Raw genomic sequence first — 19,581 nt, 5'->3', positions numbered from 1 at the left:
CACATGCAGCACTGTCTGGATATCTGGGAAGTGTGCTCCCGCAATTACAGTTTATCGCCACAGGTGGCGCCAAAGAGAATGAAGATCTTCGAGATTACAACTTTAAACAACTGCATCAAAATGTAGTGAAGTCATGAGCACGTGTATGAGGTTTGACAGAATGTTTAGTGTGACGGATGCACAGAAATTCTTGTGAAGTTTGTGAACACTGATATTTAAGTAGTATCAGAGATTTTGTATGTTTGTATAACCATTGAACAGTCCTTTGTTTCCTTGGTTATTTCCTTTATTTATTTATTTTTCTGTCAAACAAACTCACATCCAGCTGCTTCTGTGCCATGCTGCACACTGAGCCACACAGGACCATACATCACGGTGCATGGTGGCGACACCAAGGTGTTACCGCACACTCAGCCCAACCAGGAGCAACACACACCACTGACAACAACAACAGTAGCCCATTATGTTGCTGTTACACATGAGCGAGGGGCATGACTTCCAGCCACATGGTTAAAGACACTTTTTCTCCTCCCTTTCCTGCACGCCACTTATCTTTCTGCTCGGCTGCACTGTGTAAGCCTTCAATGTAAAGGCCTACAGACCAGGAGATCCACCGTACATACCACAGGCTGACTCGTGTTGACAGAGGGGCAGCCCCGGACAAGTGCGGATGCGTTCCTAATGGCTATGTGTTTGTGAGAGATGGGAGACAGATAGTCAGATAGACAGCAACCATGGGGAGAGGTGTCGGCCTGTCAACCCCTCACCCCGCCCGCCGTCCCTCTCCCCGCTCTGAGCCCACCAGCAGCCGGGCGTAAGGAGAGAGGGGCTGAGGATGGACGAGCTGCTGAGAGAGGGGAAGGGGAAGCACAGCCGTAGGATGGAGGAGGAGGAAGAGTGGGAGGAGAGGGATGACAGGGGGAATCTGTGGGCCGGGGGCAGAGAGATGAAAAGGAGGAGAAGAGGGAGGGGAGGTGTGCCAGGTGTTCCCCCCACAGCCGTGTGGTCAGTTGCTGCCTCCTGACTCGACATACAGTAACATACACTTCTCTCTATCGTGCAGGTTGTTCTAAAAAAAGAGGATAAACGAGTTGCACACTTCCTTCTGAATGCACATTTTCTCTCCTCTCTGCAAACATGATGACGCCTTCTTTTAGTGCATTATTTGCATTTTTCGAGACCTGTAATCATAAAGTAGAGCATGCATGTTTGCATTTAGTTTGTGTGCAATGCAGACTGCAATACAGGGTCAGTATTTCAGGCTTTTCTGGGAATGCTCGTCATCTTTGAGGATCCTATTTTGCAGCAGAAATTGTAATACTCAGCATCTTGCAAATGTTAAAAATCACTAAGATCGTAACAGAACTCAAGTGTCCTGATAATATCGTGTCATCCTGCCTCTGGTGATTCCCAAACTGTAACAAACACACTCTGAAAGGATCTCGACAAAAGTTCAAGAGAAGTTAAAAGCATCACTTTTAGCACGACTGCACTTTGAAAGCACCACAGCTCACCGCAGATGTCAGCGAGCCCTTCACACTCTCCATTTTTCCAGATCCGTTCTGTTCCAATCAAACATGTGGAAACCATCTATGGTGTCCTCATGGCAGGGTTACAGAGTGCCTCGCTCCACAGAGTGACACGAGGAGGAAAAAAAGCAAGAGCCGAAGAGAGAGAAAACTAACCTTCAAAGTCTGATATGATCCCCTCCAAGTGAGCGTTGACAGTGGAATCAGACATTTTGGGGTGTGTGTGTGCGGGTGTGTATAATCTCAGAGAGAGAGGGAGCTGGGTTCCCTTTCCCCAGCTTGGAGGAGTCTTCCTGGGGCGCAGTCCCGCTTTCAAACAAATCCCAAATTAGGAGCCCGTGCGGGAGAGAGGAGGGGAGTGAGAGAAAAAACACACGAGAGCTGAGCAGCTCACTGATCCAAAGCGGCGCTCTGCCTCTCCTCTCTTCCTCAAAGCAGCAACTTATTTTTCTCCTCCTTCTCAACTTCCACAGTTTGGAATGAGCCAGCGATGTCAACCCCCCACCCTCCTTCTCTCTCTCTCTCTCTCTCTCTCTCCCTCTCTGTCTCTCCAGCTCACTATCTTCCCTCCCCCCTTTCTCCTTCCCTCCATTCCTCCCTCCCCTTCTGCAGCCCTCCTCTCTGACTCTGTGAAAGCTCTCATTTTTGACTGGGCTGGTCAAATTATACGCATGCTAACATTCAAACTCACTTCCTGTAGGCCCGATCACATGACCGACACACTCGGGGGGGGAAAAAAGGCAGAGATTCTTTAAAGCCTTCCTGCCAACATCAGCATCCTATGTGCACATAAATCTGCACTGAAATCACATAAAAATGACATCTCCTATCAAATGCATCTCACAGTGTGACAGATAAATAAACCCAGCGTGGAGGCAGAACCAAACTATGCACTAATATGGTCAGGACGGGCTCACGCAGGCAGTCAGTGGATCGTCTGACATGCTCAGTCGCTCTGGAGGCAGACATCAATAAATAAGTAGCCTAATGACTTAATGACCATGTGAATGAGCCTCTGTGTGAGAGGAGGAGGGGGGTGGACAGGGGCGTGGGTCAGCGTGTGTGTGTGTGTGTGTGTGTGTGTGTGGGCTTTGGAAAAAGGAGCAAGACGGATGTGGTAGTTGGGGGAAGTTGTTCAGTGAATGTCAGTGATGCACCATTCAGAACAAGTCTGATGAAGATGCACTTCCTGCTTCCAAAATGTTGTCCAGTGAAAAAAGTGGAAATTTAAGACTCCAAACAAAGAAGATGTTTTCTCTCGATCTGCTGTTTGTATGTTTTTTATTTTCACTTGTTTTTTATTGCTGGTTCTGAGGAACTAAACACCTGAAAGTAGAATAATCTGAATTACAAAGATGTTTCATGAGACAAAACTGTTTTAGTCAGAATCTCCTATTTGAAGCACCTCATCCTTTTAACCTCCTTCTGCATTAATAAGAAATAATGATGACTCAAGGAATTCACTGTTTAACTGATAGTCTTACACCGCAGAACAGCAATCATGTAGTCCATTAGATGTACACAACAACAACAGTCCAACACTTTATGTCTGGGGAGCCCACTAAGAGTTATTTCAGGATCATTGCAAAAGTATTTGATGCTACATTAAAGCTCAGTTTTCTAAAGAGTCTCTGTATCAGCGAAATGCACTTCATTTTTAGCGTGGCTGCACTCGCTTTAAGATATCTGTGGCTTCTTTGACACGAGATATTTTTGCATATTTGAAGCTTATTTATTGCTTTTTCTTGCTTTTTAAAGCTGACGTCTTGCACTTTGACAGACAGTGAAAAGAAGACCTGAGGCAACTTAAGCAGGAGCAACCTCAAAGTTGTAATCTCGAAGATCTTCGTTCCCTTTGGCGGCACCTTATGGTGATAAACGGTAAATGCGGGAGCACACTTCCCAGATATCCAGACAGTGCTGCATGTGTGACGTCCACGGTTGGCTCCGGTTGTAACTCCTGATTTTCCTGGCTGACGGTCGCTTTCCTTTTCAGACTGTTTGCTTCATCTGAGCGTCGAGTTTGTTTCTTTTTCTTTGGATTTTCACTTCTTGTTGAAGTTGTATCTGTAGTCATCCATCTTTTCTTTGTTTGTTCAGCCATAGTAGATTACTGTTTACTCGCAACACTTGCAGAGAGCGGAAAAGCAGCCGCTTAGCTCCGCCTACCCTCTCTGGCAGACCAACCACTGCTGGCTGATGGAAAACGCGTCACTAACTGGGCGCCACTTGGGATTTGTTCCACGAAAGTCGCCACAGACACCCAGTCTGTAATACTGCAAATGCAAAGGCTTTCACCAGTGGGCCATAGGCTCAATCACCATTGTGTTACCTCATTTGGCGATAGATAGAGACTCAACAGACATTAAGCAGCAGGCATTTTCAACAAGATTAACATTCAGTAGTGAGCAGACAGTTCGCACAAACAGCCTCTCTCCTCACAGACGATCGTAACTCTCTTTCAAAACTGCAGAAATGTTCTGTTTCCAAAATAAATTCAGCCCAGAGAGACACAGCACCTGAGGCAAAACTGTCTGAGAGGAAACACGGAGTGAAAAAAGTGTTTGGGGAGAAAGTAGAGAGAAGATAGAAGATGTTTTGGATTGAAGCTGTAATAAATCACTCGGGCTGTGTTCAGATAATCCCTCACTGTTTGTTGTCCCACATGTGATTTATCATAAAAGGTTAGGGACTGAAATGTTGCACGTCAGGCGAGCTCACTGCCAACATGTTGCTTACATTGGAATCTAAGTTTGCATTTTAATGTTCTTGTGACGGCGTGCACAAACACAAATTTAAGGCTTTAGTGTAAAACCTGCAATATGAGATTAATCTTTCGTTTCGCTGCCAATAAACCATGCATAGTGTGTAAACCAGAGTAACAGCATACTTCCACTGTGTTTCAGTGAAGTACAGACCCCACTTTCTCCAGCAGGGGTCAGCGTTACTCCTGTAAATAAAGCCCGTCCCTGTCGGCAGCAGTGTGAGTGGTAGCGGAGTCATGGCTACAGTAACGTGAGCTGGAAACAGATAAAGATGGAGACACGAGGAGAATCCCGCTCCAGACACACCCTCGTGTCCTGCCCGCCGCATGTGTGTCAGATTCCTTTGCTCCCTGGCACACACTCATATTCACACGCACCCTGAGCGGCGTGCATGTGCACACACACTGACAACAGATATGTGTGCAGCACATGCAAAAATATGAAGCATGCTCTGGGCCCAGCACCCAACCCCTTGACTCGAACACACACACACACACACACACAAATAAAAGCGCACTTCCTTCCCCTGCATATCCTTGCAGGCCCCAGCAGGCCCAGACAGCTCTAATCCAATGTGCTGAAACAACTGTCACACTGAGAGAAGACTACAATGCCCTGATCTGCAGCTTCATTCATATCATAGAAGCGATTAAAGCAATTAAAACAGTTAAATCTGCCATTAGCAGAACAAACTGTTCGCCTGGATACAGCATGTAAAGGCCTGACTGTCTGTGTGACTGTGAAAGGTTACACCAGGTCATGTTGATTCCATACAAGAGCTGATATCTTCAGCTTCATGGTGTGAATTCCACTGAGCTCTTCTTCTGGTTAACTTGTCGTGTTATCTTCCATGTGTGTAAAGGACTTCTTCCTTGTTATTATTGCGGCTGAACTGCGAGGTATGAACGCAGTCGGCATGGCAACGAAAATGTTTTGAAAACAGTAAGCTGCATTTACGATATCAATGCTGAGAGTTTCATGAAGCGTCAACAAAAATCTTAGCGAACACCGATCTTTATAACTATTAAAGCAACAACAGCTCAAAGAAATAAGTCATCATGAGGAGGTAGAGACGCTTTCAGCAGGTTTTTTGATTTGATCTGTTAAATCCACATCATGCATCTTGGGGCACTTGGGGCTGGTTTCTTATTGCACTAAAGCATACAGATGAAGAGAGACAGAAACAGCCTCCTGCTTACAGAAACCCAGACCACCACGGCTCTAAAGAGCCCCTCATGAGAGCTGAAAAATGAGAGGAGCAGAGTGGGAGGAGGAGAGGATATCTACTAAAGAGGGAGGCCAGGCTGCAGTGGCAGTTGTCCGGGCAATGGGTAACAGCGGGTTGCACATATACACACATGTGCACACAAAGACAGCAACAGTCTTTCCCCTGCACCGTGGTCTGGCTTGTGTAAGTTGACAGACATCCTCAAGGACAGCTTCAAAGAATGTGTGAATGCAAAGACACACCTGATCAAGGGCTGCACAATTCATCAAATATTAATCCTGATCAGGATTTTGTCTTCCCACGATTAAATAAACGTGATTGACAGTGATATCTACGGTTAAAATGCTCCGCCTGTAGAAAACTCTGCTGCATCTCAAATCAAGCGCTCCCCAAACTAACAGCCAGTCCTCCAGGGGGCGATGGAGAGGTTTTGGTTCACTTTTGGGGGAGCTGGCAGGTCATGTGATGAGCGCCTACCTTGCAGCGGCAGTTTAGAGTGGAAGAGTAAACAACAGAGTTAAACGTCTGGAACAGAAGACGAAGAGCTGGTCGCCCGAAACGCCTCGTCATCGCTTGTTTGGAGGTATTTTGGGTTTAAGGCGAGTTACTTTGAAGTGATAATCTCAAAGATTTCCATTTAAAGTCTTTTAGGTCACAATGGTGAATGAACCTATGGCCCACTGATAAAAACCCGGACTGGGTGTCTGTGGTGACTGGTGAAAAATCTAAAGCAGCGCCCAGTTAGTGAGACGTTTTCCATCAGCCAGCAGTGGTTGGTCTGCCAGAGAGGGTAATGCGGAGCTAAGCGGCTGCTTTTCCGCTCTCTGCAAGTGTTGCGAGTAAACAGTAATCTACTATGGCTGAACAAACAAAGAAAAGATGGATGACTACAGATACAACTTCAACAAGAAGTGAAAATCCAAAGAAAAAGAAACAAACTCGACGCTCAGATGAAGCAAACAGTCTGAAAAGGAAAGCGACCGTCAGCCAGGAAAATCAGGAGTTACAACTGTAACAAAGGGAGCTGTAGACTTCGAAATTATATCTTTAAGTAAGAAAAAATAATATGCAAAGAGTGCATGAAACCTGCGTCTGCGCTGCAAAGCAACACAACTAACTTGTTCAAGCAGCTTAAAAAAAAACCACAAAGTGCAGCATGATGAGTGTTTGAAGGCCAAGAGGAAGAACGTCGCTGCTCCCCGTCCTCGTCCGGTGTCAAGTCAAGCGACATTGTTTACAGCACGACACCCTATCCACCCAACCCCCAAAAGCACATTGAAATTACCCATGATGCACCACATTCAGGTAAAGAAAGTCTTTTAGTTTGATGCAAAACGAATAAAGAATTGTGATTAATAATCATGGTTATCATTTGGGCCATCATCGTGCAGCCCTAACCTGAACTGTATTCATTCACTGCAGCAGCTGTGTCACAGTGATAAGAACAGGTTATAAGTACAGAAGGAATGTTTTTAAACACCAGATGTGACCAAATCTAACTTCACTGGTCGAGATCAATCGCTCTCTTACCTCTGCCGAGTATGACCCGCATAATCCAGTTTTATCTTGTGAATAACGATCAGCTCACGTCAGGTTAAGACAGTCACTGTTACGTCAAACATTAACTAAAGAGGAAACCCAACATCCTGCTGAGTTCATCCTGAAACTACAAAAGCTCTGTGGGCCTCGATGCAGACAATCACCCGTGAGTCAGTCTGTATCACTCGGGCCATCTGGAAGAGGTCAAGAGTGTGTGTGCGCTGTGCTGGCGAGTGTGTGCATTGCTGGCATTGATCGCGTGTGTTCATTTCTACATGTGTGTGTGTGTGTGTGTATTTTGGATGTGAGCGGCTGGTTACCGCAGCTCTGTTTACATGGCAACCTCCATAATAAGCAGCTCTACCTGGCTCAGAGGGGAGAGGAGGGAGAGGAGAGATAGATGCACAAGACATGAAGGTGGGGAAAGGTGTGCCTGTCCTCTCCCAAGGCAGAAGGGAAAGAAAGATGGATGGGCGGTGACACTGACCCCCCCCCTCGTGGCTGTAATGGAAAGCAACAGGAAGATTTGTCCCTGCTGTGTGTGAGACAGAAAGAACCAGAGAGACACAGAGAGAGAGAGCAGGGTTAGCATGACTAATGGAATCAGCAGCAGTGGTGTAAACAGAACCAGAAAAGCGCCTGGCCTTCGGTGCAGTCCGGGTCTGTGGGAACGAGCGAGAAGGGAAAGCAGTGCTGGGAGGATCACTGACAGTCCTACATGTTAAAATATGTTTGCAGACAAAAGGGAACTAAACACTCGCACAGCTGAAGGTGATCAGTGAGCACCAAGCGCCAACCTCCAGAGCTGAAAGTGAAGCCAACGTAGAAGTGGAAAAAACTGCAGTTCCTCAAGTGAGCGCAGTATACCTGCTACTTAGTGCCACTAATATATCAGTACAATAACACTAGCATTTAACTCACTGAAAGGCTGGAGCTCAGACTTCTTGCACGGCCAGAAGGTTCCATAAATCCCACAGAGAGAGAGAGACAGATCATTGGTCCTCTAAAGGCTCCAACAACACAAACAGGTGACGTTAAGCTCAGTGTCTGTGTGTCTGTGTTGACGTCTAACAGACAGCCAGCAGGATCCACCTGTCACTCAAGTGACCACGCCCCTATGATTTAACGTAAAGTTATCTTGAACAATAAAATTATTTTTATTATGTTATGTATCACAAAAGCAGTTTTGTACCAGGCTGTAAACATGTTTATTTCTGTTGTAAAAATGGGCATTTTCCCATCTGCTGTAATGTTATTTCTTGTTTTCTGGAGCCTCAAGTGGCCACTGGAGGAACTACAGTTTTTTGCACTTCCTAATTTTTCAACACTGGAGGTTGCCGCTCGGTCAATCCCCATTAGGTCCCATATTTAAAAGCTCAACTTTAGCGCAGAATTAAACATGTTTACAGCCTGGTACAAAAAATAGCATTGGCCTCTTTAGCTCATTTCTTATTGATGATAATTGCACAGGGGGTGAATTTTTATATTAGTCACCTGTTTAAAGTTGTGCGTAATGAGAGGCGTGGTCATGTGCCTGGCTTGAAACATCTCTGTGTTCTTGTTTTTTCCAGTGACAGAAAATACAGAATAATTTTTGTGATATGGTAGCACTTATCAGTGGCTGCACTGACTATAAATGACTTCGGTGTTTGCCATACATTTATTTACGTGTCAGGATTGTTCTTAGCTCTTCTCTGCAGAGGAGACGGCAGGCCGGAGTTATGAGAAGGTTGTTTTGAGTAACTCTGTCCGTGCCTTTGAACCGCTGCGTGCTCTCCCTTCAGAGATGTGGCCTGACAAGCAGCAAGTCCAAGTATACATTCCACAATCTTTCAGTTTCTTTAGTCTGAGAAATAAACAGCTCTGGTCAGCTTCCACCACAGTAGGAAACACAACGTTAAGTAGCTCATTCACCAGCTGTAAATTAGCTTCGGGCACGGACTGTTTAGCTTTGGTTTGCTAAATGTTTGAGCCTCTCCAGCTCCATGCTCTCGTCCAAATATGTTCACTCCTGGCTCCTTAAAATCGACACGCTGACGGCCAAAGCGCTGAACTAAAGGCGTCGACACACCAATAAGGGACACCAAAGTGGCTACGTCCACTATTCATACAGTGTATTGTGATCGTATAGTTATTCACATTATAAGCGTCACTGCTCTGCATTATGTGGTGAAGGGCAAAACGCATGGAAACCACCGGTGTGGCCCCAAAGCCCACGTGGTGACCAAGCTCGGTCACAGCTGTAGTGACAGCAGCTGCCCTTAACCAAATGTTACACAGCAGCACCCGACCAGGCTCGCTAACTTTAATCAAACACAGCACCTGTTGGAAACATGGCTGCTCTGCACACACACACACACACACACACACACACACACACACGCTGGCATATCCCCTCAATTACTTTTGCTCTGTGGTTTTCTTTGCAGCGAGCGGTGCCTGTGTGTGTGAGCGGTGTATCGACTGTCTGCACACATGCTGCCTGCGTGTGTGTGTGTTCACTCACGCATGGGATGGAATGGCTCGGTAAATAGAGAGAGCAGCTGTCCTCCATCAGTTCTCTATAGGCCTCTATAGGCCTCTCTCGCCCTCTCTCTGTTTTTACAATGAAACTTTCATGAGTTTCAAAGTTTCATTAAAAGCATCAAAGCACAATTTTATCATAAATGTAAAACAACAACAACATCACCGTTACAACCCGCCCCCCCCCCCCCCCCCCTTCCTCCGCCCTCTCTCTCCGGCGGGTGTTTAACACCGTCAGCACGTCAACAAGCCGACATTGTGATCGCCATCCTCTGTTTTGCACTCGCATATTGTTCTGCTCAGCACGTTGCCATGGTGACTCATTCAACAACACAAATCGTGCCTCTCCGGGAAACAACACGGCGGCAGTTTCCTTTAATAAAGACGTCGTCTTAAACTTACAGAGGCTAATATTCAAAAGTAAAACAAACAAAGGCTGAATATATTCATAATATTTTACTCAGCGTCTCCACCCAGTGGTCAAAGTGTATACTACATGTTTAACAGACAACTTTAACAAAGAATCAGGACATCCTTTACACAATTCATTGGAAAAACTGGCTCCCACAGCAGGAGCTGGAGAACCACCAGGGGTGCAAAGGGGTCCCCAGATTTCTTTTGAATAAAAATTTCATTCATATACTCACAAGGGACGCCTGGACAAAATTAGGTTGTGTTAGCTGACAAATGTGCTGTTATTTTTATTTAGTTAATTATCTGTGTAAGGGGTAATGTAGAGTGAGCAGGTTGTTATAGCGGAATGTAACCCCTTCAAGGTGAGCAGGACTCGTCTCACCCTGCAGGGGTTTCTATAACAACTCATTTTCTGTTTAAAAATAGTCCGTTACACTCACAGTGAGCGCTGCATCGAAAGCGACGGTTAACTCTGCCGTCTTAAAGTTGTAATCTTGAAGATCTCAGTTTCGTTCTCTTTGGCGCCACCTATGGTGATAAACGGTAATTGCAGGAGCACACTTCCCAGATATCCAGACAGTGCTGCATGTGTGACGTCCACGGTTGGCTCCGGTTGTAACTCTTCATTTTCCTGGCTGACGGTCGCTTTCCTTTTCAGACTGTTTGCTTCATCTGAGCGTCGAGTTTGTTTCTTTCTCTTTGGATTTTCACTTCTTGTTGAAGTTGTATCTGTAGTCATCCATCTTTTCTTTGTTTGTTCAGCCATAGTAGATTACTGTTTACTCGCAACACTTGCAGAGAGCAGAAAAGCAGCCGCTTAGCTCCGCCTACCCTCTCTGGCAGACCAACCACTGCTGGCTGATGGAAAACGCGTCACTAACTGGGCGCCGCTTGGGATTTTTTACGCGAAAGTCGCCACAGACACCCAGTCTGTAATACTGCAAATGCAAAGGCTTTCACTGTGTTACCTCATTCGGTGATAGATAGAGACTTAGCAGACGTTTATTTACACTTTAAAATGAGCTAAGCTGTTTTTACTCACATTAAAGCACAAAAATAAGGAGGTCAAAAACTGTGTTAATCAATGAATCACTGATATGAACACAATCATGCATCTTTCATCAACAGGCTCTTATGACAGTCAGCTGAGCACGCTGATTTATCTGCTGTGTGAGTCACGACCCGGACACCTCCGAGCTGTGTCACACAGACTTTCCTCAAACATCGTCAGCTGACCTCGCTGTGACTGGAACCAATGACACGTCGGCCCCTGTGTTCATAATCTCTGCACAGTTTCCATCGGGAGCATCGTCACTGTCGAATCATGTGGGGAGGAAACGCGGGAAACAAAGGGAGCCGTGCAAACTCAGCATCGACAGCCGGGAGGAGGAACATCAGCGAGGAGGAGGAGCGGCACTCATGACACAGGGACACTTTTATTCTTATTCTTTAAATACATTATTATTAATGGATGCTGACAGAACGCATGTTATTCATTGGACTGATGCCTTTACTTTGTCACATGGTTTAGCCTCCTCCCCTCCTGTTAGATCAGCTGACTCTGTAAACAGCTTTAATATTATAGATATATTGTTTAGATTGTCTTCTTCTTCTTTTATTATTTATCTATTAATATTATTACTCTTAGTGGACACAGGCCCTTAAACCAGTGACGTGACCCGCCTAAAATACCGCCAAAATATCGCCAAAATACTTGCCTATATACACACACTGCACAACTATAGAAACAAAGTAGAAAGTATGAATATAAACACACACGGTGCACATTCATTCATCCTGCTGAGGCCGTCACAGCTCCCTGGAGGAAGCACCTGGAGACCCACGAAGACAGAGAGAGAGAGAGAGAGAGAGAGAGAGAGAGAGAGAGAGAGGCCGCCATGACACACACAAACACACGCTTGTCAATGGTCTCACCTACATCCAGATTTCACACAGCGCGTAGGTGCTACAATCTACGCTAGGTCACAAACACACACCACCATGCTGCTGCAGCCACTTCAGTGTGAGCGTTTTAACAACACTCATAAAAATAGCATTAAGAAGCAGACAGTATCGCCTCCCTGATGACTTTAGCAGATACACAACACACTCTTAATTAAATGACTTAACAGGGGAAACAGCAACAAGGTCGGGTGTTCGCTGGCGGACTGAAGCAGGGCTTTCTCTGTCCTGTTGGCTAAAGGAGGGACTGACTGATGGCCGAAGTGGGATCAGAGCCACAAGGGACAAGAGTAGTACTGTTCAAACAGAGCTCTTTCCTGTTTTCACACCACAGAAGAATGGGAGAATGCAGACGGAGAAGCAGAGAAATAAGCGTCAGTTCACCGCAGAATCCAACTTTCACGCACTAAACATGACAAAAGACAGACGGACAGAAAGAAAGAGTTTGTGCCCGAGCAACAACCTGTGAAGACGAAAGCATTAAAGTGGACACAAAGGGACAGAGAGGCTTAAACAGACACGAGAGGATCCTGCAAACAGATAAACAGATAAACCAAAGCAGGTCTGCTGAGCTGCCACACAAACCCCGCACAGCTCCAAGCCCCAAAGAAATCATGCAGTCAGCAAACAGGACAGAATGAGAGAGTGGAAAATACCGTGGAGGGGAAACAAGAGGCAGGCAGTGACTGAACGGGACGCCCGATCACAGAGAAGAAGCACAACTTTAAAGTTCAGAGAAAAGACTGAAGCGGGCTGCCTTACCTGAGAATTTGTCCCCCTCCATAACCAGATCACTCCCTCCACGGCCACATGTAGCCTCTGCTCTCCGACTCCCTCCCTCTCTCCCTCTCTCTTTTTTTGGACTTCCCTTTCTCCCTCCCTCTGTTCCTCTTCCTCCTCTTCTTCCTCTCTCTTTCCTCTCGGGGCTCTCTCTCTCTCTCCTGCCTCCCTCCCTCTCCCTGGTTTTGATTCCTTCAGTGTGTCTTGCTAATGAATCCAGAATTACGACATCCCCATGTGCTGATCATATGTTGCCTTTGCTGCTCTCTCTCCCTCTCTTTTCCTCTGGTGACACCAAGAGACTGAAGCAGCATTGTATCTTGAAAATAGAAACCATTAGCTCGGCCATGTGACGCCGCCCGGCTCCTTACAGACTAAAATAACCGGCAGGACTTGCTAACTCTTCCGTCTGCTAACTCTGAATGTTCCTTGTGTTCATTTGATACCGTCTGGAGTGACAGATATTCCCCGAGCTGCGTCCAGACTTCCTGAAGATGAATCTGCGACAGCTCTGCCTCAGTGAACGTGTGGAAGGATGATCGCCTGTTGAAATAACACTGACATGCAAAGACAATACAGGATGGAAGCGAGGGTGGAACTGTGAAAACACACGGCATGAAAAATGCTTAAATACAGACGACGACTCGCGTGTGTTATTTTTAAGGATGAATCACAGCAAGAAGGAATATTCCAGAGAGAGAGAGAGAGAGAGAGAGAGAACGTTTCGTGACCCGTCTCTGCGTTCAGGAAACTCATTTGACCTCCGACCTTTGGCACGCCGCTCACACTGCGCCAGGGGGGTCAGAGGTCGCATGGCAAAGCGTCTGAGCTCTGATAGAGAGATCAAACACACTCAGACATGTCAGCCTGATGTCTTGTGCAACACACACGTCGCCTCAGTGACCTTGTGTACTGCCTGTAGACCTGGGTGTGTGTGTGTGTGTGTTCATGAAGGCATCTAGTGTGTGTGCTTGTTTGTCATTCATGTATCAGCCTCCAGTCATCTTTAATTGTGTCATTGAAACCAGCGGCCTCCTTTTGATGCTGTTAGTGTTATAATGCTGCGTGCAGTGGCGGCCCCTAATGGCCAAACCGTGTAACTCTCAGAGAAGCACAGAGCACACAGCAAACAAAGGCGTGGGGGAGGATAAACACACAACTACAAAGTCATTAAGGACGAATTAGGTGCGAAGTCTTAAGAGCTTAACGCTGAAATTAATCTGTGATGTTTCACACTGAGACGTGAGAGAGCTCACTCCCTCCTGTTTATTCTGTTCATCTTATAGAACCAGAGGTGGGATAAGTACGCACACTCTTTACTCAAGCTGAAGTGCAGATACTTAAGTTCAGGCTCTGAGATGTCTGACTGTTTCTGTGCTAAGCTAACTGAAGCTCTTGCCATAATTAGTTGACTATTAAACCGAAGTTCTAACATTAAAACATTAAAAGAATGATGCCTTTACTTGCTCCTGAAAGTGTTTAACAGGAATGATAGATAAACCTGACAGGGTACTGCAGGGAGATGATGACCTGTGACCAAAGCTACAGACGCCCTGTTTACGCTGCAGGTCTGCCTCAGCGCCGTAGCGAAGCTCCGCCGTCATGCAGCCTTTGTCATTTTACACTGGGCAAAGCAACACCAGCGTAAAGCCGCCCCAGTGTGTGTTTTTACAAAGCGTTCAGGTGTTGCAGAAGCAAAACGTGTGTGAGGTGTAAACAAACACATGCTTCACGTACACACACACGGCGCTGTTCCGACGGCTCTGCTGTTAACACACACACGCTGTTTCGCCTCAGAGGTGGAACGACTTCGACTCACCATTATTTTCTATTTACTCTTTCTACTTCTTCCTGCTTCGTCCCTTTGGTCTTGGTTGTGTGGGTTCTCCCGTTACCTGTTGGGTATTGGGTTTTGTGATCTGCTTTTTTTCTGCTTTACTTTGCTCGCTTGGCTGTCAAAGCATTTTGTAAACTCTTGTTTTTAAAGGTGCTATATAAATAAAGTTATTGTTATTATTATTCCGCCTCCGTGCCTTTTACATAGAAGACGAAAAGTCACTCTGAACTGGCTGTGTGTAAGTGACAGTAAAGACAACCTCCACTATGACAAAGATAAACAAACAATGAACTAAGTTTATGCAGCTTAAATGAGTGAGCGATCAACAGGAGGTGTCTGTGTATTAAAGAACTGAAGGATTAAGAGGGAAGGAAAACAAGTGTGTCCTGAATGAGTGTTAAATAAGAGAGTAAAATAAAAAAGAACATCATATAATAATTATTATCACCGCAATTTTTCTTGACGTATCGTCCTTTACTCTGTTTCCGTCGTGTTTTATAACTGTCGTGCGTGATACAAAGACAGCTCACAAGGTAGACAATAAAAATAATGAAAATAATTATTACCCTCAATTGCATCAAAGCTAACGAGTCTGTTTTGAAAATGTAAGAAGGAGAAAGTGTGAAAATGAAGTGGGTAAATACTCAGGTACGTTTACCTGAAAAGTACTTGAACTTCATACTTCAGTTCTACCTTCAGTTCAGTCTGTGTCAGTCAGCCGATTAAAGTGAAGCTGTGAGCTCTCATTAAAGATCGATGATCAATTTCTTTATCTCACAGTAATAATTCTAATGTATCCCCCTTTATAAAAGGCTGTGAGGATGTGTGTCAAATACAGCACGATCTGCTGACTGCCAGGTGGGATTTAACTACACATACATAAACAATAGGGACAGTGTGTGTGTGTGTGTGTGTGTGTGTGTGTGTGTGTACAATAACTGAGTTTACAGTAAAGCATCCTCCCAAACACCCGCCTGCCGGCTCGTAAATCTGCCCCGTTGGCAGATGTTTTGTGTGGGGCATCTGTCTCTAAATGCCAATGAGCACCCGGTGCGCGCGCACACACTCACACACACACACACACGCCCTGTGGCTACTACATCAACGTCAGGGAGGTCTGCTGACAGGCAGGGCCTTATCCTCAGCCTAAAGCACTTCTTCCCAACAGCCTGTGTGAGTGTATCCGCTTATATCTGCATCTGTGCGAGCGTGTGTGTGTTTCTGTCTGTTGTAAAGATTTCATGTGTGTCTGTGTGTGTCTGTTTGTGCATGTGTGTGAATTAGGTCACTTCCTGTCTGTGTGTCACTCATGGTCACAGGCAGAAACACGCAGCAGCTCGAGGACTCGGGACGCTCAGATGATGAGAAAAACAAACACCTAAATGTGGAGCATATTCAGGATCTGTGGCAGAAACACACGCCAGCCATCGTCCAGTAGGAGAATGTGTTTGCTGTCTCACGGCCTGTCAGATGTCTGCGGGATGAACACGCACCCCGAGGCCCGTTTGTGTGTCCTCCTGCAGCATTTCAGATAACTCTGATAAAATTAACACAAAAGGAAATGATCTCATGTTGCAAGTCACAGCCTGCAATGATGAAGAAAAACACATGTGGCCTCCCATGGTGAGGCCTTCTGATACAGGCTACAATCTGTGTGTGCAAACCTAAAGTGTGTATGTGTGTGTGTGTATCAGCCTCTCTCCTCTCTGCTCTCTCCCTCCCTCCTCTCTGTGTGCTGAGGCTGCAGAAGGCCCTCAGCCCTTCCTGCTGGTAGAAGATGCCTCAGTGGTGAGCCACAGCCATGGCTTCAGCTGCAGCCTGCATACCAACAATGTGCACACGCATACAGGGATTCGGATGGATGCACACACACACACAAGCGCACGAATGATGCTACGTTTTAATCTTTTTGAACAATACGAACGCGTTTGAACAAAAAGTCCAAAATATACACAACAGAAATGATGCAAAGTTGAAAACACTCAAACCCAGGAAACAAATGAGCATGCAAACACACAGAGGGGCCCTCTATGTCCGAACCGGGATTGGAACCAGGAACCTTCTAGCTGTGAGGCGACAGCGCTAACCCCTGCACCACCTTGCGGCCCTCGCCCTGGTCAGCCACGCTAAGGGGAGACATCAGGATGCACAGAACACATGACTTTTAAATGACTAAATGTTATGATTAAATATGGCAGTAATATTATTAAGCTTATTATCGAGGCCGGTAGTTGTAGCAATGCCAGTGTAGCCAGCAGTTAGCAATACAGGACTGCGAGCCAGTGCGCTGCATTGTTTACTGTCCGACTAGCAACTTGAGAGCGAGATTAGAGTTGAGAGAAGACGTCTAGGAGTGAACCTCTTGTACATGTCATCCTGACTCACTACATATTTATGTCTGCACCTTTGCACTCTCTATTGCATCACTGCACTATTGTCTATTGTCTCCTGTCTATAAGTGTTGTGTTTTTTTAAAGGTATATATACACATATTATTAATGTGTAAAATATATTTGTATCCACAGGTCTGTATATAGTAGTTTTAGATGTAGTTTTTAGCGTCTGTCTTACCTGGTCTAACCTGTCCTTGTTTCAGTATGTGTGTACATTAAGAGCAAAGATAACCCGGAGTCAAATTCCTTGTATGTGCCCTCATACTTGGCCAACATGCAGATGTCTGTTTCTAGGGATAAATATGGTGTCAACCGCCAGTGGGAGCCGGGATGGGATGCTGCTTTTGCTCTCCACACGGACTGTTTTTCCTTGCATACACCGAAGCCTGCTGATACCTGATTGGTCACTACTACTACCAAAATCTGATTATGCATCTTCCTTATGTATCTGTAAATAGATATTTAAGTGATGCTAACTTCACGTCTTGTTCTTGTTTAACTTCTGACTGTGACGTAAGACGCAGCATTGGTGCATCTCTGCGGCCCGCTACGTCTCCGCAGCACCAGGAGACAAAGAAAATGCAGCACAGCGGGAGGACAGACACAACAAAGACTTTCATTATTATTTTTTTCAGGTTTTAGGTTAAATTTGCTAAGAGAATAATGAAGCCACATTACAGCACACTCACTAAAACACACAAAAACAAACGCTCTGCCTCTTCTCTGTATCTATCATCTATCATCTATCACAGACCGTCTGTGGCCAGCTGTTTACCTGCTATCAGCTGTTGTCTGGACAGGAAACAGAACCTGATCTGCCCTCAGAGTTACCACATCCCTCAGCTGAAGGTCGATGACACCCACTTACGTCACGCTAACAGGAATGGTGAGCCATTAAATGGAAGCTGGAAGAGGCAGCGTGGACTTTGATAATGACTGAATCTGGATGCATAAACACACAGTCCTTAAAGGAGCGGTTCGCCCCTGGAAAAAGCCACTGTCAGTCAAAGCTGTGACTGTGTTGTGTGTATGAAAAGGGGTGCAGTCTACTTACTTGGGCTGGTGATGCCAGATCCCTCTCGCTCTGTTCTCCTGGTCCGAGCGCTGGCTGACCTCACTGTGGATGGGGTCAAAGACAGAAGGAGCAATGAGTCAATGCATCGGGAAAATAAGATATTTCATTGCACAACAAGGAACAAGAGGCCCAAGTTTAAAAAACACCCACTGATCTGATCATTTTCTATCCCTCCTCAGTTCTATGTTCTTGGATTACTTCCATAAAGTCTCACAGAGAACCAGCCTGGCGTGCAGGTTTGTTTTCAGCCGACGCTCCGAGGAGGAGCTAAATGAAAGAGTGCAACAAAACATGCAGAAGCATCAAGTGGAAAACGGTTACTTCACATTTTCCTTGAGGTCAGATGTGATACAGTTTTCCTGTGGAAAAACAAACCCGTGTTTGAAATATCCGTAGTATTGTTTGACCACAGAAAAACAGGGAAGGAAGGCCAAGCATTTGTTTCTCGAGTTGTTTGTGGTTTGTTTGTTTCTTTTACTGTGTGGAGGAAGAGGAATTAACTGAGACCTGACTCGCACGTGGAACAAAGTGCATGCACGCGCCTCTGCGTGTGTTTTCATCGCAGATTTATCCAATGGAAACTACAGAGACAAATAATTACTTAATAAACACCAGCAGGTGAGTAAGTATAATAACAGACAATTTGAAGTATGCAGGTAAAAGTGTCTAAAATAAGCACAGATTATTTCTTAAAAGCTTAAAGCTTAAAGTGTTGACCTCAGTTACCTGATACTTAAACATTCACGCACAAGTGCTCTGCTCCGGTGCTCTTATTTTGAAAATCCTAAGGGTCTACATCCTGATTTATGCTCCTGGTCCGACATGACGCTGGCTGCTCCAGGAATCAGACGAACGCTCGCGTCCTCTTGGCTGACGGTTTGCTCCGTAACAGTAGAGCAATGCCTCGGGTGATCTCTCATTGATCTGCTCTGCTGTGTGTGAGTGTGTGTGTGTGTGTGTGTGTGTTCAGTTCTGCTGAATCACCAGGCGTTGCATGAGAGGTGAATGAGCCAAACAGGGAAACAATTGTTCGCATCTACAGTAAAGGTGTTACAATAGAAATGAGCTTCTCGTTGTTCTGGAAATATCTCTTGAGACATCAGATAGACTGCACTGTCATTTTATAAATACATCCAGATGACTTTTAACAGCTTTGGTTATCTCTTAAAGTCCAACATAAAACTACATGTCAGCTTTTTTTATTCCAAAATCTTTAAGTAAACGTAACCAAAGATTTTTGGTGCCTAAACCTTACAAGTACGATGTTAGCGTCATGAAGCAGCCACCGTTTGGTTGTTTGAGGACACAAAACCACTTAATCCGGTTTAGCTAGATCTTGGTTTGGATTACAAAGTTAACATTTAGTTTCACACGGGGCTTTAACAGCTTCTTCTTCCGGGTGAAATACCTGTGTTTGACGTATCGGCTCTCCCAGCATTCAGCACTGTGGTACGAGCCAATCACAGCACAGGAAGACTTTGACTGTTTTTTAACGTGTAAACATAACACATTTACTTTTGTGCAAAAGCACACACC

The 19,581-nt window shown here is 45.5% G+C and overlaps 1 protein-coding gene across 3 annotated transcripts in view; it reads right to left on the bottom strand.

Annotated features, from left to right (window-relative positions):
* Nucleotides 1-19,581, bottom strand: part of septin9a (septin 9a) — a 102,750-nt gene that overhangs the window by 67,637 nt on the left and 15,532 nt on the right. Inside the window, exon 2 of one of the 3 annotated variants that reach the window (XM_069674859.1) lies at nt 18,025-18,087. In XM_069674859.1, coding sequence (XP_069530960.1) covers nt 18,025-18,087 — 63 coding nt within the window. Of the gene's footprint in view, nt 1-1,685; nt 1,963-12,722; nt 12,930-18,024; nt 18,088-19,581 lie in introns of those variants that run through there. The other 2 variants (XM_069674861.1, XM_069674860.1) reach the window with 2 other exon arrangements.

This window comes from Semicossyphus pulcher, unplaced genomic scaffold (assembly GCF_022749685.1).
Source record: "Semicossyphus pulcher isolate SPU_LCO1_2020_fin unplaced genomic scaffold, fSemPul1.0.p SCAF_23, whole genome shotgun sequence".
NCBI lineage: Eukaryota > Metazoa > Chordata > Actinopteri > Labriformes > Labridae > Semicossyphus > Semicossyphus pulcher.
This window is presented reverse-complemented; position numbering and strand designations above follow the sequence as displayed.